Source organism: Panthera onca, chromosome E3 (assembly GCF_046562875.1).
Source record: "Panthera onca isolate mPanOnc1 chromosome E3, mPanOnc1 haplotype 2, whole genome shotgun sequence".
Taxonomy (NCBI): domain Eukaryota; kingdom Metazoa; phylum Chordata; class Mammalia; order Carnivora; family Felidae; genus Panthera; species Panthera onca.
In genome coordinates this window covers 18,618,614-18,642,478 of record NC_138354.1, presented here as the reverse complement: position 1 = coordinate 18,642,478, position 23,865 = coordinate 18,618,614, and the positions used below count along the sequence as shown (strand labels likewise).

At 46.9% G+C, this 23,865-nt stretch overlaps 1 protein-coding gene, 1 long non-coding RNA gene and 2 pseudogenes across 4 annotated transcripts in view; 1 reads left to right on the top strand and 3 right to left on the bottom strand.

Moving 5' to 3' along the window:
• Window positions 1-2,804: 2,804 nt before the first annotated feature.
• On the bottom strand, window positions 2,805-9,176 carry LOC132675662 (uncharacterized). Its single transcript, XR_013552871.2, has 3 exons — window positions 9,052-9,176; window positions 8,659-8,719; window positions 2,805-3,241 (listed from the first exon to the last, which is right to left on the bottom strand). It is a non-coding gene; the product is annotated as an uncharacterized LOC132675662 (long non-coding RNA).
• The window catches only part of ITGAL (integrin subunit alpha L), a 43,986-nt gene continuing 28,247 nt past the window's right edge, over window positions 8,127-23,865 (top strand). For 2 of the 3 annotated variants that reach the window (XM_078439932.2, XM_078439931.2), the window contains exons 1-9: window positions 8,127-8,328; window positions 9,381-9,483; window positions 10,180-10,274; window positions 10,386-10,453; window positions 11,846-11,963; window positions 12,089-12,219; window positions 13,333-13,478; window positions 19,434-19,572; window positions 19,727-19,877. In XM_078439932.2, coding sequence (XP_078296058.1) covers window positions 8,274-8,328; window positions 9,381-9,483; window positions 10,180-10,274; window positions 10,386-10,453; window positions 11,846-11,963; window positions 12,089-12,219; window positions 13,333-13,478; window positions 19,434-19,572; window positions 19,727-19,877 — 1,006 coding nt within the window. In that variant the 5' untranslated portion in view covers window positions 8,127-8,273. Of the gene's footprint in view, window positions 8,329-9,380; window positions 9,484-10,179; window positions 10,275-10,385; window positions 10,454-11,449; window positions 11,580-11,845; window positions 11,964-12,088; window positions 12,220-13,332; window positions 13,479-19,433; window positions 19,573-19,726; window positions 19,878-23,865 lie in introns of those variants that run through there. The other variant, XM_078439934.2, reaches the window with a different exon arrangement.
• Window positions 14,354-15,173, bottom strand: LOC144614758 (uncharacterized; annotated as a pseudogene).
• On the bottom strand, window positions 21,994-22,250 carry LOC132689333 (small ribosomal subunit protein eS27 pseudogene; annotated as a pseudogene).

Here is a 23,865-nt window from a genome sequence, read left to right as displayed (position 1 = left end):
ACATCATACAATGACAAGTCCTCCAGGTTCTGTTTGACTTGTTTTCTGGATGGACTCAAGAGACCGGGTCAGAAGACAGGAAATGTTTTCCTGCTTCCCACTGGGGTAGAGCGATGGCAGGGAGTTTGCTTTCCTTGATGTAACAAAGAAGACAGCTTGAGGTTACCAAGATCCCCATTGTAGGCCAAATGTGGGTTTTGGTCATTTTGGAAGTTCAAGAACAAGTGGGCCGTGTCTGGAGAACTAATGCGGTTCCTATTCAAGAGGGAGCGTAGGAGTGTCCTGAGTGGGGAGGCTCAGACCAGAATGAACTTGACCCAGGAATGAACATTTAGCCATTAGATGGGAGTAGTGATCCTTCCTGTACATAGTAGCTATTATGCAAGTATAAGTCTGGCTCAGACCCCTGAACATAAATCCCGTGTTTGAGTGAGACAGAGAGAGACAGAGAGAGAGAGAGAGAGAGACATAAGTAAAACTTGAAAGAGCTGCCTTACTAGCCTGCACACCCTGGAGCCCAAACAGTTGGAGCTTGGTGTCACTCAAAGCAGGGAGAGAAGTTCTTCCCGACTCTACCCCAGTCTTGGTATTTCAAGGGCTTGGGCTAATCGCCAAGAAATGTTCTAGCTCCAGTTTTGGTTATAGAACGACAGCCAAAATGTGAAGCCTTGAGCAGCTCACATACCAGGGAGTAGAGCACAGGTGAAATACCTCTAAAGACTTTCTGAAATAGCAGAGACTCTGCAGGAAGCCGGAGACCTTGTACTAGCAAGTGGGGGTAATACGGCAACAACATGGCGGTGGTAACATTAATATGATCTTGTTTGGACTCATAGACTGGTGAGTCCTGCAGAAGCCTGGGATCTGGGTATGGAGGAAGCAACAAAGGCCCAGAGAGGTGAAGAGGGTCATTGGCACAACACAGCAAGACAGTACTGCTCGGAGCTGGTTCCCAGGTTTCTGGCCCTGAATGATGGGCTCTTTCGGCTACAATCAACCATACGCTGAGGGCCTGGAAACAGAGGCCCTGGAGTGAGGTCACCCAGTGACATCAGGGCCCCGTGAACTGCACGTGAATACTCAAGAGTGCCATCTGTAGGAAATCCCTACCTGTGGTATGTTCAGCTCAGCCCTCCCTCAGAAAATCCAGGTAGAGTTTCTAGAACTTTAGAATGCTCTGGTGTGCCTAGCCATGAGATCATAAGGGTCTTGCAATAGGGTGGGGGCCTCTGAGCCCCTCTGGGCCTCCGTATCCTCCCCTCCCCTGAGGCCCCCTTCCGGGGGTAGGGGAGTTTCTCCCTCTCCTGGCAGGTGGGAAGAAGGGGAAGGAGCCTTGTGGTGACCCAGATATTTCTGTCAGAACCATCCTGACCAAAGGGGCCCATGTCACTGTACCCAGGAGGAAGTGGTGTGTGGGGAGCCTGGGCTGGGAGGTAGCAGCTGGGCAAGCACACCATTTGCACCAGCAAATCTTCTGTGTGAATCAGAAAAGAGAACTTTGCCCTGATTCGTCCTGGGTTTGTAGGCAGTCAGGCCTGGTGGATTGGGGGGTAAGGGGGAGAGAGAGGCACCAGCCTGCCTTTCCAGCTGCCCTCTACATCAGCCAGGCATGCCCCGAGGCTCCCTGCTGCCACACCCTTGCTTATTCAACATGTTATTCATTTAAGCACAGGAGAAAGGGTTCAGTGTGGCCCTACTGTGACTGGAACGAGAGAGGGCATCGGGAATGGAGGTAGCCTTTCAGTTGTCACCGTTCCCTGTTTGTAGACCTCATGAATTCTCTCTCGTGACATCTATTTCTCTGCATTTCTGCCCTGTTCTCCCCTCACTTATGACTGTCCCCTCTGTGTCCTCCAAGTTTCTGTTCTGGAGGGACCCAACTTCTTTCTAACCTGCCACCAGTGTATCATTTAATTTTATATATTAATTTTTTTTAATGTTTATTTATTTTTGAGAGAGACAGAGACAGAATGTGAGTGGGTTGGGCACAGAGAGAGAGGGAGGCACAGAATCCAAAGCAGGCTCCAGGCTCTGAGCTGTCAGCCCAGAGCCTGACGCGGGGCTCAAACTCACAGACTCTGAGATCATGACCTGATCCGAAGTCAGACGCCCAACCGACTGAGCCACCCAGGCGCCCCTATATTAAATAAATTCCTGACTCTGGGAATTCAGGCCTCTTCTTTCAACTCCTTCAACCTCTTCTTTTCGGACAATACAGCTTTTTGGTCCTAAGAGTCTAGACCCTGGAAAGCTTAATTATCCTTAGGGACAAGGGAAGCCCCAAGCATTCACTCCTCGGTGAATATTTGCTGACTAAATATTTACCTGCTATGCTCCAGGCACTGTTTTAGGTACCGGGGATACAGCAGTGAATGGCAACAAGAAACAGTATTTCTGCCCTGGTGGAGTTCATATTCTAACAGGTGGACAGTAAAACAGATGGATAAGTAAATTAAATACTATAAGCTGAAGCCCTATAACTGCTAAGGAGAAAAGTTCAGAGGAGATGATCCAGGAATGAGCCATGAGGCTTTCTTGGGAAACCCAAGCAAGAGAAGAGCAGGTGCAAAGGCCCTGGGGCAAAGGTGTGTTGGACTGAATGAAGAGCCAGGACAGCAGTGTAGTTGAAAAGGAGTGAGCAAGATGGGGACTAAATTTCAGAAAGATAGTGAGATGTATCTGACAACTTAAGTCCCTCTAGGCCACAATGAGAACTTTGGTTTGTATTTTGAGTGAAATGGGGAACCACCGAAGGGTTTTGAGCAAGAAAGCAGCATGATCTGACATATATTTTTATTTTTTTTTTTTAATGTTTATTTATTTATCTTGAGAGAGAGAAAGAAAGAGCAGGGGAGGGGCAGAGAGAGGAGAGAATCCCAAGCAGGCTCCTTGCTGTCAGCACAGAGCCCCACATGGGGCTCCATCCCATGAACCATGAGATCATGGCCTGAGATGAAACCAGGAGTCAGACGCTTAACCGACGGAGCCATCCAGGCTCAGCCCCATGACTTGTATATTTAAAGGATCCTCCTGGCTGCTGTATGGAGAACAGACTATAGCAGGGGCAAGACTGGAAGCAGGGGACCAGTTAGGGGACTGCCACAAAATCCTGGCCCTAGGTGATGGTGGCTTGGGCCAGGGAATGAGCAGTGATGAAGATGAGAAATGGCTGCACACAAAATCTTGTTTACTCTCCTGCGCGGAGCAAGAGAAGATTCTCTCTCATCGTTTACAGATGGACCTATAGAAAAATAAGACATATTTGAAATCATTTTACCTTACAATGGACACAGAAGAGCTGAGGCATCCAGGCCGCTGGCTTCATCTTAGATGCACAGATCCTGGGTACCCCAGAACTTCCCAGCGTGGGGTCTCATTTGTCACTCCTCTGTGACATGATATGCTTGAGTCCATTTTCATGGAACAGTTGGTAAGTGGAGCAACTAAGCCATCCTGAAGAAAGCTGGCATCTTTTGGGTTCAGTCTATCTGAGGCTACCTTGCCCTTGGTCAGCTGTCTCCCTGCCAGCACGATCAGTTTCCTTTTCTTTTCTTTTCTCTTCTCTTCTCTTTTCTCTTTTTCTTTCTCTTTCTTTCTTCTCCTCTTCCTCTTCCTCCTTTTTTTTTTTAAATTTTTTTAATGTTTATTTATTATTGAGAGACAGAGAGACACAGAGAGTGAGTAGGGGAGGGGCAGAGAGAGGGGAAGACACAGAATCCGAAACAGGCTCCAGGCTCTGAGCTGTCAGCACAGAGCCCAACGTGGGGCTCGAACCCACAAACTGTGAGATCATGACCTGAGCCAAAGTCAGTCACCTAACCATCTGAGCCACCCAGGCGCCCCTCCTCCTTCTTCCTTAGAGAGAGAAGGTGCAAGTGGGCGAGGAGCAGATTGAGAGAGAGAGAGACAGAGACAGAGAGAAGTGGGGCTCACCCTAAGCAGGGCTCATATTCACGGAAGCAGGCCTTGAGCTCATCTGATGCGTGCCTGATGCGGGGCTCAAGCTCCCGAACCGTGAGATCGTGACCTGAGCCGAAGTCAGATGCTTAACCGACTGAGCCACCCAGGCGTCCCTCTTTCTTATTCTTTTTTAAGATTTTATTTTTAAGTAATCTCTACAGCCAACATGGGGCTTAAGCTCACAACCCTGAGATCAAGAGTCACATGCTCCCCTGACTGAGCCAGCCAGGCACCCCTGGCCTGTCAGTTTCATACTGCTCATTTGATGCAGCCAAGATAACATCAAGCAGAAGGCACCTACTGCAGCTGCTTTCCTCAGAAGTGGGTGACAGTAAGGCCAATGCTTTGAGTTTCATAAAGTCCTCTCTAGATGCTTCATCTGTTTGAACACCGATGAATCATTTGCTAAATTGGAGCACAGAGTCTAGAGAGGCAACAAGGCCCTTGCAAGCCATGCCAACAAGCTTGGAGATGATCGTGTGTATGCAAAAGGAGAATCATCAGAGGTTTTAAAGCCTAAGAGAGACAAGCTCAGGTTTCTCAAGGTTAATATGGACTTTCCCCAGGAGGTGGAACCTTCTCTAGAGGCAGGAGAGTGAAGAAAGGAAGAGCTACAGTGGCAGTAAATTGTTCCCGTGAGAATTGATGGGCGTTTGGGCAAATGGAATGGAACTGAGAGACCCAACTGAGCCCTCAGAGAACAGACTATTTGAGATATGATGAAGGCCTGTGACTAAGGAAGAAGTGTGTGTGTGTGTGTGTGTGTGTGTGTGTGTGTGCGTGCGCGCCCACAAGTGTGCAAGGAACATCCTGTCTCAGGACTTCCCCACGTGGTCCCAACCTCAGATGTCTGCAACCCAACTCTTCAGGGAGTCATCTGCTCTCTCCAACATGGAACGTCTGATTCCCTAGAATCCTTGGGGCTTCCTTGTACTTTTGAGGCTTCCTCAGATTTATAGCCCTCAAACAGAAGGGGGAAAAATGTTCTTTTGCTCTTTTAAACTGAAAACCAGGGGCACCTGGGTGTCTCAGTTGGTTGAGTATCCGATTCTTGATTTTGGCTCCGATCATGGTCCCAGGGTTGTGGAATCGAGTCCTGCATCAGGCTCCATGCTAAGATTCTCTCTCTCTCTCTCTCTCTTTCTCTCTCTCCCCCCCCTCTCTCCCTGCCCCTCTCCCCCCACTCATTCTTGCTGTCTCTTAATAAATAAATTAAATGAATTAACAAACTGAAAAACAAAATTTGATAAATATGTAAATGAGTATACTTACCTGCTGAAGCATACACATAGACTATAATCCAAGCAGTAGAGACTTTGAGATCATTTGCTGAATTCCTTCTATCCCTGGGGTTGTTACAGATACACTTGAAGTTTCTATAAACATAAGCCCTGATTCAAGAATCTAAATTTTGAAGATGGCCTAGAAGAAAACCTTTACTCTGGAGAGGGCTGATTTGACAATTAATTCTGGGTTAGATGTTCTGTGGGAAGATAATTAGTTTTTCCAAACACGTCCAACCTGTACGGTTAATAATTAGAACTAACATTTTTTTTTTGTCACAAAGAATGTATGGCTCTAAATTATTACCAGTGGTTATTTTTGAGATTTAGGAGTTGGGGTGGATGTTAAAAGAGAGTTTTCTTCCTTTTACTTTACATGCTTCTGTAATGTTTGAAATTTTTTTTAATTTTATACTTTTAAAAAATGTTTATTTTTGAGAGAGTGGGGGGGGGAGGGGCAGAGAGAGAGGGAGACACAGAATCTGAAGTAGGCTCCAGGTTCTCAGCTGTCAGCACAGAGCCCATCGTGGGGCTCCAACTCACAAACCGTGAGATCATGACCTGAGCTGAAGTGGGACGCTTCACCCTTCACCGACTGAGCCACCCAGGCGCCCCTGTAATGTTTGAATTTTTAGGTGTATGTTCTTTTTTGTCATCTCAGAACAATAGAAAAGAATTTGGTCAGAAGTAAATCATAACCGTGGCAGAGAGGACCAAAGGAATCAGTCTGAATAATCTGATTTTAACTGAATTTGAAAAAGACTACCTGATATTATCTAAGTACCAGGAGGCAACTTGTCACATTGTAGCTGCCTAGCAGCAGATTATAGATAATCTGTCTGCAAAAGCCTTCCCCAGGGACAGCTACTGAAAGTGGCTTTGCAAGCTGAACAGGATTTCTTCACAACAGAGGGAGAATCTGAAGGTCCTTCCCACTTTCCCATAAGTGAAGACAAGTTCCTCAATTCTGTTGTGCTTTTAACTATTTGTATTTTTTTAAGTTACATAACTTATACATCCTCATTGTAAAAAAAGATCTGACAATACAGAAATGTGTCAATGTTATTCTTCAGAGGTAACCACTGTTTGGGAGTTTGGTTGCGTGTCTTTTCAGATTTTTTATACACACACACACACGCAAACAATTTCAACTTCTATTTTTTAATTTTTCAATCTGATTTCTTTCATGACACAGTGATTCGCTTTTATGGGTGCTCTCTATAAATTGCCAAATATTATAGATTGAATTCAGCTTTCCTTTTTTTAAAATTTTATTTTTAATTTTTTTAAAATTTATATCCAAATTAGTTAGCATAGAGTGCAACAATGATTTCAGGAGTAGATTCCTTACTGCCCCTTACCCATTTAGCCCATCTCCCCTCCCACAACCCCTCCAGGAACCCTCAGTTTGTTCTCCATATTTATGAGTCTCTTCTGTTTTGTCCTCCTCCCTGTTTTTATATTGTTTCCCTTCCCTTATGTTCATCTGTTTTGTCTCTTTAAGTCCTCATATGAGTGAAGTCATATGATTTTTGTCTTTCTCTGACCAATTTCACTTAGCATAATGCCCTCCAGTGCCATCCACGTAGTTGCAAATGGCAAGATTTCATTCTTTTTGATTGCCGAGTAATACTCCATTGTATGTATCTACCACATCTTCTTATCCATTCATCCATCAATGGACATTTGGGCTCTTTCCATACTTTGGCTATTGTTGATAGTGCTGCTAGAAACATGGGGGTGCATGTGTCCCTTCGAAACAGCACACCTGTATCCCTTGGATAGATGCCTAGTAGTACCATTGCTGGGTCTAGGGTTGTTCTATTTTTAGTTTTTTGAGGAACCTCCGTGTTGTTTCCCAGAGTGGCTGCACCAGCTTGCGTTCCCATATTTTTCATTTTTTAAAGATGGAATTCACATACTGTGAACCTCACCATTTTATTATTTATTTATTTATTTATTTATTTTCTTAATGTTTATTTATTTTTGAGAGAGAGAGAGAGAGAGACAGAGGGTGAGCAGGGAGGGGCAGAGAGAGAGGGAGACACAGAATCTGAAGCAGGCTCCAGGATCTGAGCTGTCAGCTGTCAACCTGATGCGGAACTCAAACTCAGAAATCGTGCGATCATGACCTGAGCCAAAGCCGGACGCTTACCAAGGAAGCCACCCAGGTGCCCCTTATTTTGGTTTTGATTTGCATTTCCCTAACGACTGATGATACTGAGCATCTTTTCTATGTTAGTGGCTATTTACATGTCATCTTCAGAGAAATGTTTATTTAAACTCTCGGCCCATTTGAAAAGCTGGGTTATTTGTCTTTTTACTGTTGAGTTACAAGAGTTCTTTGTATATTCTGGATACAAGTCCTGTGTTATATATGTGATTTACAAATATTTTCTCCCTTTCTGTGGATTTTTTTTTTTTTTTGCTTTTTTGTTTTTTAGAAGAAAAATAAGTCACTAACTATACTGTCTGTAACTTGCTCTTTTTCTTCAACAGTGTATTATGGGCATTTTTCAATGTGAAGAGAAAGCTATCTCATTCTTTTTCTTTTTCCTACCTTATTTCTTTCCTTACTGTTTTGTTTTTGTTTTTTTTTTTTTTTTTGTTTTTTTTTTTGGTGGCATCCCATTATGTTTGTACCACAGTTTATTTGACCAGTCCTTTACTGACCTTTACAGAGTCTTCCGTTTGTGTTGGTGAAAGACAATGGATCAGCAGGCCTTGGGCAGAAGAGGTGGTCATCTACCTACCGTGTTGTCTGCTCCTGGATGATGTGAAAATGCAAGCAGGCACAGGAAATGTCTCTAACCTGGTTACACTTCCTCTCAACTCATGCGGTTTCACAACCCCTACAGGCTCACCCCCACCCAGTGTCACCAGGCTGGCGCCTCTGTGAGAAAGTCCCACTGCAAGAGGCCCTGGGGCATTGTCATTTTCCTCTTTCACCCTGTGTGGGTTGTCAGCGAATCCCCAGGGCTCTCTGAACCTGGAGCCTTCCTTGGTCAGGTCCCTGCAGCCGCTGGAAGGATGAATTCCTGCACCATCGTAGTGAGGCTGCTGCTGTCTGGGCCTCTTTTCTTTGGTAGGCAAGGGAACAGGGGAGGGTCGGGGAGGGGACATGTGTCTGTGGCCAGGGGAAGGGCAGGGCTTTGTGGAACTGGAGTACTGAGCAGCGGCTTTAAGGGTGGGAATGGCCTTAGCCGATGTGAGGATCAGGAATCTTGGAGGGAGAAGGGGGAAAGGAAAGAAAGAGTCCGAAGTAGAGGCAAGGTATGGAGGGAAAGACAGAGAAGGGAGACACAGGTGGCAGTAGAGATGTGGAGTGAGGTCTTAGAAAAAGGCAGATGGCTAATGGGTACCTGGAGCTGGGCTGGGGTCTGGGCCTGCCCTCTCTGGGGGTCAGTCCATTCACCTGAACAAATGGCGGGCAGCATCTCTGCCATCCTAGGATGCTGTGGAAATAAGCCTGGTGCCTGGAAGGAAAGCAGGGCCAGAATGGACAGTTAGGGGCTTGAAGAGGATGCCCAGGCTGCTTGGGGGGTGGGGGGTGGGGGGGTGGCATGGGGGAATCTGAGAGCTAAGGAAGAGACTGGTGCATGGTGGCGTAGGCAGTAAGGGAGCATGAGATGAGAGGCAGCTTCACAGAAATCAGGGGATCCTGACTCTGAGTCTGTGGAAGGAGGCCGGAGGCTAATTATCTTGGGCCGCGGCCCAAGGGAGAAGTGGGTGTGTAGGGAGATGCACCCTGCTATGGGGCAACCGCACCGCCTGGGGGGCGCCTTCCATCTGCCACTATCTCACGGACCTCCGCCTTCTCATCCTTCCTTCTTTGCAGGGAGGCCAAATGGGGCTCTGGGTAGTAGGGAGTCGCTCCTTCCAAATTTCCCCGGGGTCAAGGCAGTCAAAGGGGAAGCCCAAGGGGAAAGGTCCGGCTCCTTCTGGGGCGTAGGCAGCTGGCTGCGGAGGCGGCGGAGGACAGCGCCAGGGTTTTGTGGGTGGACCCACCCACTTAGGGCACGTGGGCGCCGGCCAATCGGCGCCCGTGGCTCTGGGGGCGCGTGCGGGGTCGCCGGCCAGCGGAAGTGACTGACCGCACCTTCCCCCCCTCCACCCCCCCTCCGCCGTCTCCCTCAGCCCAGGTCTCCAGCTACAACCTGGAAGTCCGCCACGTGCAAAACTTCTCGTTCCCACACGCCGGGAGGCATTTTGGGTACCGCGTTCTGCAGGTTGGAGACTGGTGAGCTGCCTCCCAGGCCCTCCCTGCCCTGCGGAGTCAGGACAGGCGGCCAGGACCCCAGCCCCGGGTGGGCCAGATGGGGAACCAGCGGATCCCCAGGGTCTTGCCGTCTCACGGAGTCGGGGTGGGATTTCTCGGAAACAGAAGCGAGGCCGTCAGATAGGACGAGGACAGCCCATCTTTAAAGCTCCACATAAGTGTCTGATGGAAGAGTAAATATCACAGCCCCTAAAAGGCTTTGCAACGCTTCCTAGATTTGCCCCTGGCGCTCCGACTAGGCAGTGAGCTCCCTGACGGCAGAGATTTCGCTCGTCTTTCCCCCACCTCATCCCTAGCGTATACCCCAGCCTAGCACATCGTAGATATGCTACTGAATTGATGCTACTGATGAACTGAATTGAATTTGAATTGATGACTGATTGAACGAACTCCTAATGTGACATTGTCCCACATCATTCTCTGGACCTCAGTTTTTCTAGACTATAAATGGAAAAAGATCCTTAACTTTCTAGAATTTTGACGTATTGGCTTATCTTATCTGGGATTCCACAGGGAAGGGGTGGGAGCTGAGGAGCCTCCCTGAAAGAGAGTGGCTGCATTGCTTTGAGATTCTTGTGGATCTGAACCCTCAGTGGGTGGGAGTGGGTGGGTAAAAAACGGGGACAACTCAATCTCACAGGCGAGATTTCTCATCAGGGTGGTCGTAGGAGCTCCAGGTGAGGGGAACAGCACAGGAAACCTCTATCAGTGCCAGGCAGGCACTGGCCACTGCATCCCAGTCAGCCTGCATGGTGAGTAACTGGTCAGAAAACTGGGAGGAATGGTGTCCCAGGGAAATTGAGGCTGGCCCACCACACCTGGGTTGCCTAAATTCCTCCAGCCCAATCTCCTGGTGTCTACAGGTTCCAACTATACCTCCAAGTACTTGGGAATGACCCTGGCGACAGACTCCACAAAGGGAAGCCTTTTGGTAAGAATTTTGTATAGTGTGATATGAGAGCCAGTGAAGCTTGATGCTAAGGAGAGATTGAGAAGAAGAAAGGAAGATGGAGTAAAGATCCTGTAGAAGATTAAAAGCATCAAAGAGATTCTGATTCAATCAGTGTTTATTAAGAATTGAATATGAGCCAGTTATTTTTGAGACCCAATATCAGTTTTTTCCAAATATGAAATATCTGTGACCACTGATGTACAGAGATGATTTTTGGTGGTATGCAAGCGTTTAATGTTTTATAGTTACATTTTCATTTAATGGTTTTTTTTAGGAAAAATATACAACACATCAAATTCATGATTTCTTGGATTGAATTGCTTGGGATGAGGCTAAAGTTTTAAGAAAGTAAATTTAAAGTAAATAAAATATCAAATAAATAATAATATGCCTGAGACACCCACATGGCAGAAATTGTCCCATGGTACACAAATGCCTGATGTTTGGGAATCACTGCTTTATCTCTTTTAACCCTTGAGACACTTGGGTAGATAGGGATCAGTATACACATTTTATACATGAGGAAGCAAAACCAAAGAGGTTAAGAGACTTGGCCAAGGTCACATGGTTTTATTTTATTTTATTTTTTATCAAGTTTATTTATCGAGAGAGAGAGAGAGAGAGAGAGGCAGGGAGAGAGGGAGAATCCCAAGCAGACTCCACACTGTCAACACAGAGCCCGACGTGGGGTTCGAACTCACAAACCACGAGATCATGACCTGAGCTGAAATCAAGAGTCAGATGCTCAACCAACTGAGCCACCCAGGTGCCCCAAGGTCACATGGTTTTAAAGAGGTAGAGCCAGGATTGGAGTCAAATTCCCATTTGATTGTAAGCCCATTGGTCTTTACAGTTCATCCCAGCAGCATCTTCTGACACAGGTATGTGAGAGATAGAAGGCTAGCTGAGTGAAATATTTACCCAGTATTTAATTTGAGCTTGTTTACTTAGCTGTTATTAACATGCCAGCCGATGTGCTGGGTTCTGATGGGGTCAGAGGAGTGAGATACAAAGATGACATGAGCTCTGACTTTCAAGAAAAATTGCAGCTTGGCAGGAGGGATAGTCATAAATGAAAGAAGCAACACTGTATATTCCGGGAATAGTGAGTGATTTGGCTCAAACACAGAATGTGTGATTGGGAATGGGAGAAGAAGGGCCTGGAAATGTGGGGTAGTGCTCAACTGTAAACAATATGAATGCCAAACTCAAGAGTATAGACTCTGTCCTCTAGGCATAACCAGTTGGATGTGGGGAGTGAGGATAGGGGATGATGACTCTGAAGGTTCTTGTTCTTGACTGATGATGCCCAAAAGACACACAGGAAAAGGAAGCCCTAACCCTTCTTTTTTTAACCTTTGCTTCCTTCAGGCCTGTGACCCTGGACTGTCTCGGACATGTGACCAGAATGTTTATCTGAGTGGCCTGTGTTACCTTTTCGACCAGAATCTGAAGGGTCCTGTGCTGCAAAGTCATCCTGGTTATCAGGGTAAGGAGCTGGGGATCTCATGGGTAAAAATCTCTCCCAAGTGGTTGCTCATACGAGGGAACCAGCATGGGCAGGCCAACCCATGGAGACACTTCATTAAGTCCCTTTGTGTCTGGCCTCTGTAGAATGTATAAAGGGCAACGTAGACTTGGTATTTCTGTTTGATGGTTCAATGAGCCTGCAGCAAGATGAATTTCAGAAAATTCTGGACTTCATGAAGGATGTGATGAGGAAACTCAGCAACTCTTCCTACCAGGTAAATATATTAATTAGCTTTTCTGTTTGTAGGCAATACATGCCTACTTGAGCTAGCTTAAGGCATAAAAAAAATTTAGCATGAGGTGTCTCCAGAATCTAAAGCCACAGTGTAACTGGACCTCTGGAAGAGTCAAGAACCAGGAAGTAAAAAGCTTGTAGGATTTTCCTTAGTTCTCATTTCTGTTTCTTTTTGGCTTTTGCTTCCCTCTTCTCTCTTGCAGACTAGCTCCCTCAGCTTCTTTGGATCACATGAGACTGTGGAAAGCTCCCAAGTTCACATGTGAAGGTTTCAGGAGGATGGGTTTTTTTGTTTTGTTTTGTTTTGTTTTTGGCCTCTCAACCAACCCCTCCCTCTGCAAGTTCCAAATTCCCGGAGAATAGATTCTGACTGGCCTAGCCTCAGTCAAGTGGCTCTCTCTCCGTGGCCCAACCAGCTGTAGTCAGTTTAGCAGGGTCATTCAGCACAAATATGGTTACTAGAAGCCATCCCCACTGGTGAGGCAGGCTGACCCAGAGGATAGGAGTTCAGCAGACAGCACGACGTAAGGGATCAGAGGCTTATTTAATTTTATTTCTGTGTTTGTGTATATATTACCTCATTTTCAAAAGAATGCTTTGAGGCAGGGATGCGGAGTTGGGTTCCCCAGGTCTCAGATAAGAAATAGATTGGAGTATTCCTTGGCAATCAAAAAGAATGAAATCTTGCCATTTGCAACGATGTGGATGGAACTAGAGGGTATTATGCTAAGCAAAATTAGAGAAAGACCAATATCATATGACTTCACTCACATGAGGAATTTAAGATACAAAACAGATGAGCATAAGGGAAGGGAAGCAAAAATAATATAAAAACAGGGAGGCGGACAAAACAGAAGAGACTCTTTAATATGGAGAACAGGCAGAGGGTTACTGGTGGGGGTGTGGGAGGGGGGATGGGCTACATGGGTAAGGGGCACTAAGTAATCTACTCCTGAAATCATTGTTGCACTATATGCTAACTAACTTGGATGAAAATTAAAATTAATTAATTAGTTAATTAATTAAAAGAAATAGACTGGAACAGACAAGTGGGAAGGGATATGTAATGCCATTTCATTTCTTCTTTTTCTAGTTTGCTGCTGTTCAGTTTTCCACGGAATGCAAAACAGAATTTGATTTCTTGGATTATGTTAGGGTGAAGAACCCTGCTGCTCTGCTGGGCAAAGTAAAACATATGCGGCTGTTGACCAATACCTTTCGTGCCATCAACTATGTCACGTGAGTCCCCTTGTGCAGGAGAGAGCCCACTCTTCGTTGGCTTCTTCAGGTTTCAGGGTGTAGGAACTCAACAGGTGGGCTCAGCAAGGGGCGGGTTATTGGAAGAATTCAAGTGAAGCTATTTTACTACAGTTTCTTCTAATTGTAAGTAACAGAAACCTACTTTATACTAACTAAATCCCCCAGGGCAGTTCTTGGGAGGATGCAGGGATAGCTCATAAACCTTTGGGGCAGGAAGTATGGCCAGACCTCATGAGGGACTAGAATTAAGACTTGGAAAGTGATTGTGAACATGGAAGCCATGGTAGAGTCCCATCATAGATGGTGATCGGCTTCTGGAGTCAGTGTGTGAACAAAAATCTCTGATAGTCAAAATTGTCCTTGAAGAATTCCTTGACCTGTTCTAAAATTCGACATATTCAAGTCCACGTTGGAAACTAGCATATCCTGATTTCCTAAATCTACTATAGAAGTTTTTTTCCCCCAGAGTTGGACCAGATGGCTTTATTGTTATTGTTGTTGTTGTTGTTTTCGGTGCAAAAAAAGGTGGTTTTATTAAAGCACAGGGACAGGACGCATGGACAGAAAGAGATGCCAGATGGCTGTGTTTAAAGTGAGGCCCTAATGAATGTAGCTGGGGTGTGTTGAAGGGCCATATTATATATTTTATTTATTTTGTTGTTACTGTTGAGGGTAATAAACAAGACATTTACTTTTCATACTCATTCGGGGGAAAGGAGAAAAATCAGTTTGCCCTACCCCATGATGGTCTTTCTGAAGGAGTCACCGTTCATCCCATAGAATTGGATAAGTTGCTTGATCTGAGGGTTTTTGTACTTTTAATTCATGAAGAGAACTTCCTTTGACGAGAGTGATCAAAGGGTGAGTCTTTGTGGACGGCTTTGCTGGTGCACAGCCAGACTCCCTCTCTGAGTGAAGCTTTTCCCACACTGGCCACACGGATAGGGTATCTCTCCTGCGTGTTTTGCCTTGCAAGATACGATTCCTTCTGGTGTAGAAACTCTTCCTGCACCGTATGCAGCATAGGGTTTCAGGCCAGCGTGGACTCTGATGTGAACAATTCAGCTTCCTTTCTGACTGAAGGCTTTTCTACACTGATCACATCTGTAGGGGTTTTCACTGCTGTGAACTCTTCTTTGAACAGCAAGGTTACTTTGATTCCTGAAGTTTCTCTGACAAATAGCACACTCGTAGGGTTTCGGTCCAGTGTGGAGTTTTTCATGAACGGCCAGACTACCTCGTTGACTAAAGTTTGTCCCACATTCCTTGCACTGATAAGCTTCTCTCCTGTGTGTTTTTGCTGATATGTGACAAGATTGCCTTTGCCCCTGAAGCTTTATCCACAGTGGGTCCACTCAAAGGGCTTTTGACCAGTGTGGATTCTCTCACGCAAGGTTAGACTGCCTTTTTGCCTGAAGGATTTTCCACAGCCCTGACACTCACAGACCCTCTGCCTCACTCCAGGTGAATCTTCCTGTAGTGTCTTTGACTCTGGGGATTTTTGTTCCAGCTTCTCTCTTCTGAAAGGGTTCTGGAAATCCCTTTCAGAATCCTGCGGCCTCGGAGTGAACATGTTTGTGCTGGGCTTCTGTCCTCACGTGCACTGAAAAATGCTACATTTGGGGCATATCTGCCACGGCAATCCAGCAGGGTAGCTGTTGGAAATCCAAACATGTCCACGCCTGTTGTATGACCTTCGTCACCACCTCTTCAAATGATTCTCCCATGGGCTGTTCTTGAACACCACAGTGGCGCTTGCCCACAGACAGACAGAGGCTAGCACGAGCCAATAGCAGTGCCAGCACAAGCGGACCAAACTACAACTCCCAGGAGCCCATTTGTTTGTTTATTTTATGTATATATTCATTCATTCATTCGTTCGTTCGTTCATTCACTTCATTTATTTTTTTTTAAGTAGGCTCCATACCCATCGTGGGGCTTGAACTAGCAACCCTGAGAATTCAATTGAGAGTTGCATGCTCTACTAACTGAGCCAGCCACGCTCCCCCATATTGTATATTAAAAAAAATACTTGGGGCGCCTGGGTGGCGCAGTCGGTTAAGCATCCGACTTCAGCCAGGTCACGATCTCGCAGTCTGTGAGTTCGAGCCCCGCGTCAGGCTCTGGGCTGATGGCTCGGAGCCTGGAGCCTGTTTCCGATTCTGTGTCTCCCTCTCTCTCTGCCCCTCCCCTGTTCATGCTCTGTCTCTCTCTGTCCCAAAAATAAATAAAAAACGTTGAAAAAAAAAATTTAAAAAAAAAAAAAATACTTATCTTGGGGGTGCCTGGGTGGCTCAGCCAGTTAAGCGTCTGACTTCGGCTCAGGTCATGAGCTCATGGTTCGTGGGTTTGAGTCCCATATCGGGCTTCTGTGCTGACACTCAGAGCCTGGAGCCTGCTTCGCATTCTGTGATTTCCTTTCTTTCTGCCCCTCCCCTGCTCATGCTCTGTCTCTCTCTCTCTCAGAAATAATAAACATTTAAAAAAAAAAAATACCTTTCCTGGGGCACCTGGGTGGCTCAGTCAGTTAAACGTCCCACTTTGGCTCAGGTCATGATCTTGCGGATTGTGAGTTCATGCCCCGCATCCGGCTCTGTGCTGACAGCTCGGAGCCTGGAACCTGCTTCGGATTTTGTGTCCCCCTCTCTCTCCCCCTACCCACTCTCACGTTCTGTCTCTCTCTCAAAAATGAAGAAACATTAAAAATTTTAAGACCTATAGTTATTTATTTTGAGAGAAAGAGACGGCAAGAATGGGGGAGGGGCAGAGAGAGGAAGAGATAGAATCCCAAACATGCTCCACACTGCCAGCACAGAACCCGACACGGGGCTCAAACCCACGAAACCATGAGATCACGACCTGAGCCAAAACCAAGAGTCCGACGCTTAACCGACTGAGCCAGAAATGCCCATCTTTCAACATTAAAGTGGCTATGAAAACTGGAAACGTGGAAACATGGAAGCAATTTGGGGAATAAGAGAATTATATCTTCCGTCTCATGCTCCCCTGGGCACACACTCAAATCCATTGAAAGAGCAGCATGGGCCTCCTGTGCTATGATGCTTGTTTTTCACATTTTCATTCCTTTGCTGGGCAGGTATAGTTGAATTTGCATTAGTTACACATGCAAGTGATGCATGTCCTTAAGACTCTACAGATGTGTTTCCACCTCTTTTCTTCTGGGGCTCACTTGACCTGTCCTGTCGGCTTCATTCTTCCCTGTCTATGGACAGCTTTGGTGGGTCCGTGGCAAGCCATGTCCATGGAAAAAATAGCAGCCTCAGCTCCTCAGTTCAGATGAGCAACCCGAATTCCAGCTTCCAGGAGAGAAAAGCTGATTGGCCGAGCCTGGGTTAGGTGTCCACGGGTCCATCCAGCTCTGCTCTGTGGCATAAAGTCACATAGCACAGATGTGGATTCTGGGGTCCCACCTCTGTGGGAAGGGGGCAGTTTCTTAGAGAAAGAGGTCATGATAGGATGGAAAGGTACCCCAAAAGGTGTCAGCTGTAGAAGCAAAAAGGAGCAGCCATAGAAATATATTTTATAAATATTTCTTGACTACCTGACTGTGTGCCAGGCAGTATTCAAGGCCAGGACTTGGCTAATTTTTTCTGAAAAGAGTTGGGTAGTATATTTTAGGCTTTCTGGCCACATCTAGTATCTCTTGCATATTCTTCTTTGTTTGTTTTTGTAACTCTTTTAAAAAATATATAAAAGCCATTTTTTACACATGGACCATACAGAAACAAGCTGTGGGCTGGTTTTGGCCATGTATGCCGAGTTCTAGGTTCTGGGAATAGAGCAGTAATTGAAACAAAAACCTCTACCCTCTTGAGGTTCAACATTGTATTAGGGGAGAGAAATGCAACAGATAGGATAAAGAAGTCAATTTGATAATATAGTAGAAGATGTAAGTTTTATAAAGAAAAATAAAGCAGGGGCGCCTGGGTGGCTCAGTCGGTTAAGCGTCTGACTTTGGCTCAGGTCATGATCTCGCAGTTTGTTGGTTCGAGCCCCGCGTCAGGCTCTGTGCTAACAGCTCGGAGCCTGGAGCCTGCTTTGGATTCTGCGTCTCCCTCTCTCTCTGTTCCCTCCCCTGTTCTCACTCTGTCTCTCTCTCTTTCTGTCAAAAATAAATAAAGATTAAAAAAGAAAAAAGAAAAAAGAAAAAGCAAGCAATATTCAGTAGGAAGATGAGGGAAGGTTACCTGTGAGCAAAGACTCGTTGAAGGTGAGGAAACTGTCCCAGGCAGAGGGAATAGCAAAGGCCATGAGATGAGAATGTGCTTGGGAGGCTCCAAGAACAACCAGGACACCAGTGTGGCTGGAGAGAAGTCAATAGGGGTGGAAGTAGTAGGAGGTGAGGTCAGAGAGAACCTGGGAATCCAAGTACTTAGGGACTTGGAGGCCATAGTGAGGACTTTGGCTTTCCCTCAAAGTGAGAAGACAAGTCCATTGGAGTTTTTGAGCAGAGGGGTGATCATCTGATTTATGTTTTTAAAAGGATCCCTCTGGCTGCTATTAGCCTGTGGAGGGGGCAAGGATGGGAGCAGGGAGGCCAGGTAGGAGACTACCGAAAAATCCAGATGAGAGGTGATGGTGGTTTAAACCAGGGTGGAAATCAGGGCACCTGGGTGGCCCAGTCGGTTAAGTGTCTGACCTCGGCTTAGGTCATGATCTCGTGGTTCGTGAGTTTGAGCCCCACGTCGGGCTCTGTGCTGACACCTTAGAGCCTGGAGCCTGCTTTGGATTTTGTGTCTCCCTCTCTCTCTTCCCCTCCCCTGCTCACTTACTCACACGTGTGCTTGCTTGCTCTCTCTCTCTCAAAAATAAACAAACATTTAAAAAAAATTGAAACTTGGGTGGAAATCCATGAACAGCCATGAGAGGCCATGTCCGTGCGGACAGAGTTTGAGGAAACGGTTTGCATCCAAGATAGAACAGGGGTCTCAGCCCTGCCTGTCAGAGCTCCTCCATTCTAAAGCTTCCAGGGGGCTTTCCTGCCCTTCTCTCTGCGTCTCTCCTCCACCTGCCACCGCAGCCCCTCTGTGTGACTTTGAGCTTCTGCTCCCAAAGCAGGTCATGTCATAAGTCAGGGGTTGTAGACCTGCTACTCTTGGGTTAATCGTCCATCTCTGTTGGCTGTGGGGTGGGGAGGGAAGGATCAGATGGTACACATAGAGCTGCTGTCCCAACAGAAGCCATGGGCACCCTATCTTGCTTCAGAAGGAGGCTGTGGACAGGTGGGACTTTGGCGCCTTGGCCTGTCCGACATTCAGTACTCCCGTCCTCCTTTTATGTCACATGCACTGAGTGCCTACTCTGTCAGGAGCCAGGGATACAGCAGCAAATCAGACGTGGTCCTTCCTTGAGGAACTCACGGTTTGGGGAAAACTGACATGGAAACAAGTCACTTCAGTCCCCTGGGAGACTTGCTGTAGCAGAGGTCTACAGGTGGCCTGGCGATGGTGGGGGAGGCAGGGTGGATAGGGAGTGCTAGATTAGCTTGCTCTGGAAAAGTGACTTCCCAGTTTTCTCCAGCCGTGGAGCCCGTTTTCCACACTGAAATCTCACCTGGATCCCCAGCATGTCTAACTGGTGAAAGAGTAGTTGCATGTGGTTGAACTGGAGAGTAGGAAGCCCAGACAGCTCCTCAGAAAGCCTCCCTGTCGCTGCCCATGGGCTCTGGGGACAGCCCCCTGGCCGCCCAGAATTCTGTGGAAGAGCAGCGTAGGGAGGAGAGGTGTGGCAGCCAGGGCGAGGTAGGGTTAGGTAGGCGGTTCAGAAGAGAACTTTGAAGGCTGGGAATACCTGCCTGGGGAATGGGAGAAGGGCTTTTGCAGAATCAGCAGGACAGTGACTTAATGAGCTGGATGAGTCAGGGAGACCATGATCTGGAGGAGTCTTTCACATCGCCCGCCTTCCTGGACACAGGAAAAATGTGTTCCAGCAAGACCGGGGGGCCCGGCCAGATGCCACCAAAGTGCTTATCATCATCACTGACGGGGAAGCCACTGACTCAGATCAGAACATTGACTCAGCCACCAAAGACATCATCCGCTACATCATTGGGGTACGGCCCCTGGCCCCTGGCTTGTCCCCTCTTTCCTCTCCTGTTCCTGAACCCCCACTCCCCTTTCTCCTTGGGGCCAGGGCTTTGTGAAAATATTAGAAAATTGGTCTGTGATTCTGGGAATGCCAGCTCTCCACTCTTTACTCCCTCACAGATCGGAAAGCATTTTGAAACCAAGGAAAGTCAGGAAACGCTCCACAAGTTTGCCTCAAAACCTGCAAAGGAGTTTGTAAAGATTCTGGCCACGTTCGAGAAGCTTAAAGATCTGTTCACTGAGCTGCAAAAGAAGATCTATGCCATTGAGGGTGAGTGGCAGACCCGGGGAGAGAGAGTCTGGGAAGTTGTTTACAGAGACACTTCTGGGACATCAGACTAGAGACACAGTAATAATAATGAGCGCTTATTGGGGCGCCTGGGTGGCGCAGTCGGTTAAGCGTCCGACTTCAGCCAGGTCACGATCTCGCGGTCCGTGAGTTCGAGCCCCGCGTCAGGCTCTGGGTTGATGGCTCGGAGCCTGGAGCCTGTTTCCGATTCTGTGTCTCCCTCTCTCTCTGCCCCTCCCCCGTTCATGCTCTGTCTCCCTCTGTCCCAAAAATAAAAATAAAAAACTTTGGAAAAAAAAAAATTTATAAAAAAATAAAAAAATAATGAGCGCTTATGGAGTATCTAACGCTGTGTCAAGAGCTCTCCTGGAATAGGACCTCAGGAGGAAATTTAGGAGAGGATGCTTTAAGGACCAGCCTCTGTTTCCCTCTGAAATTCCATCTTCTTTGGAAAGCTCAGCTTGGTCTGGGGTGGAGTGAGAATTGACCCCTATTTTGCTGGTGTCAACCGAGGGCTCTGGAAAGACTATAATTCCGCCCCCTCCTCTGCCAGCTCCCTCATTTTTACTTATCTTCAAATTACTTAAGACAGGCAAGTGGACAGCAGCTGAGCGCAGGGAGCCCATGGGCCCTCTTGGCCCAGAATAAAAGGTTATGACTGTAGCCTCTGGATAGAACACTTGCCTTGGAAGGGTAATTCCCCAGGAATCCTAGTCTGCTGAAAGGTACATGATTCTTTCTGGGAAGGCCCCTTTGCTAGGACACAGGCTCGGTGTTCAGTTCAGTTGAAGAAGCAATGGTATATACGATTTTTAAAATATTTATTTATTTTTGAGAGACAGAGTGAGACAGAGCACGAGCAGGGGAGGGGCAGAGAGAGAAGGAGACACAGAATCCGAAGCAGCCTCCAGGCTCTGAGTAAGGCGTCAGCCCAGAGCCTGACGCGAGGCTTGAACCCACGAACCGTGAGATCATGACCTGAGCCGAAGTCAGACGCTCAGCCGACTGAGCCACCCAGGCTCCCCGAAGCTATGTATGTATAACTGGATTGGGTAGACCACTCAAGAATCCACTCTGTCGGGGGGCCTGGGTGGCTCAGTTAGTTAAGTGTCTGACTCTGGATTTTGACTCAGGTCACGATCATGAGTTTGAGCCCCTCATCAGGCTCCAGGCTAACAGTGTGGAGCCTGCTTCGGATTCTCTCTCTTCCTCTCTCTCTCTCTCTCTCTCTCTCTCTGCCCCTCCCTACTCTTTCTCTCTCTCTCTCAAAATAAATAAATAAACTTAAAAAAAAAAAAAAAGAATCCGTTCTGCCTATGCTGTGTGACCTCAGCCAGGTCAGTTTCTCTCCCTGAGGCTCTTTCTCTGCTGAATGGGGATAATACCAATCTCACAGCACTGGAAGGTTTAACTGTTGTTTTAGTTTCCTAAGGCTGCTGTAACAGAGTACCAAAAACTGAGTGGCTTAAAGCAACAGAAATTTACCGTCTTGCAGTTCTGGAGGCCAGAAGTCAGAAATGAAGTGTTCGGCAGGGGCGTGCTCTTTCTGATGGTTCTAGGAGAGAGTGCTTCCTTGCCTCTCCTAACTTCCAGTGTTCGCCCACAGTCCCTAGCATCCCTTGGCTTGTAGCTGCATCCCTCCTGCCACCTGGCCATCTTCTCTCTGTGTGTGTCTGTCTCTCTGTGTCCAAATTTCCCTTTTTTATAAGGACACCAGTCATATTGGATCAAGGCCTACCCCGCTGACTTCATTTTAGTTTAATTACACTGCAAAGACCCTATTTCCAGACAAGGCCACATTCTGAAGTACTAGGGGTTAGAACGTGAAAATATCTTTTTTTACAGAACACAGTTCAGGCCCTAACCACTGCTTAGCAAAGTGCTTGGTACCTCGTAGGCTGTGTACAAATCGAGCTCTGATCCCCTATCCTGGCCTGCCTTTCCTCATGCTCCAGATCATATTTTATTTTATTTTATTTTATTCTATTCTATTCTATTCTATTCTATTCTATTCTATCTTATTTTATTTTATTATTATTTTTTTTAATCCTAAAGCTGTTTGTTGGGATAGTTCCCCACTCATGTTGACTCGGGGCTTTTAGTGCTGCTTCCATCTGAAGGAGCATCCTTCCGTGAGCCTTGCTTGTCCTTCTGTCGGCTGGCACAGGACGGTGGAGCAGCCCCCAGACAGCACCACGGTCTGCACGTGGCTGAACATGGTCGTGAGTTTTTGTAGCGTCCTGGGCACTTCACGCCCGTGAAGTAGGAGTTGGGGCTCTGCGCCAGGCGCTGCTTCTTGGGCTTCCTCTCCTCCTCTTCCGGGGACGGGGGCAGGAGGTCCTTCGCGAGAGGCATGTTCTCTTGGGCAGGTCAGCACTGCCAGAAAGTCTCCAGATCGTATTTCAGATGTCACTGCCTCTGACAAGCTCTCACTGAACTCGAGTCTAGGTTGGGTGTCGCGGTAACGGCTGTGTGTTCCCTATCCTGGCCCCCGAGACTTCCGTTGTATTGAATCATCCGCTCCGTGTCTGCCTCCCACGCCACACTGTGAGGTCTGTCATGGCAAGCGTTGTGTCTGCCTTTTGACCGTTGTATCCGTGGCACCAAATATATAGTTGTTCTAAACATTTATTAAGAGTGAATGAACAAATCTTCACAGTAATCAGTGCGTTTCTTGAAAGCTTACAGGTAATAGACAGTTTATCTGTATCATTTAATTCATCGCTCTCAGGAGCCTTGCAAGGCTGGTGGGATGATTTTCATTGTATTAATTCATGCTTGCACCAACCAGGTACCGGGGGCCGTGAGCAAGGCACTCAGGGGTAGTGTCAACATGGAGCTCGTATTCGGGTTGGATAAACAAAAAAAAACCAAACAGGATAATTAGAGATGATGATAAGTGTTATAAAGAAAATGAATAAGTTGGATAGAAAGGTTTATGGGGGAGTGGGGGGAGCCACTATAGATAGGCTTTTCAAGGAAGGCCTTTCTAGATGCCTTTTTGTTTTCTTTAATGGAGGTGAAATTCACTCTGAGATGACATTTGAGCCAAGACACGAAAGATGAGAATCAAACAGCCATGTGAGGAATGTGGGCAAAGAGCCTTATCATCAGCTCAGGGGCCCGGAGGTGGGGGATGGGCAGGCAAGCTGGAGGAACAGAAAAAGGTCACGGTGATAGCAGTGTGGTGAGTAAATGAGAGAAGGTTGGAGAGAGAGGCAAGGGCCTTCCATTTCCTCATCAGTAGCTTGGGTTTTAATCTAAAGAGTGATGGCAGGGGTGCCTGGGTGGCTCAGTCGGTTAAGCATCCAACTCTTGATTTCAGCTCACGTCATGATCTCATGGTTTGTGGGTTTGAGCCCTGAGTTGGGCTCTGTGCTGAGCGTGCAGAGCCTGCTTGAAATTCTTTCTCTCTCCTTCTGTCTCTCTGCCCCTCTCCCTCCTCTCTCTCTCTCTCTCCCAAAAATAAATAAACATTTAAAAATATGTTTTTTAAATAAACAACAAAGAGCAATGGCAAGTAATGAAGAGCTTTTTAAGAAAGGGAAATGTGTGGTCTGATATACATTTTTAAAAAAGATTACTCCAGGGGAGCCTGGGTGGCTTGGTGGGTTAAGCGTCTAACTCTTGGTTTCCACTCGGGTCATGATCTCACAGTTCGTGAGTTCAAGCCCCACATCAGGCTCCTTGCTGTCAGTGCAGAGCCCGCTTGGGATTCTCTCTCCCTCTCTCCCTGGCCCTCCCCCTCTTGTTCTCTCTCTCTCTCTCTCTCTCTCTCAAAATAACTAAATAAATAAACGTTAAAAATTAAAACAAAGAAAGATTACTCCAGCTTGCTCTGTGGAAAATAGACATGACAAGAAGAAAGACGTCAGAGACCAAGTAAGTAAGCTGCTGCAGTAGCCAGGCAAGGGAGGAGAGTGGCTTGGACCCTTGTGGCGGCAATACTGACCCTTCAGAGAAGGGGGCA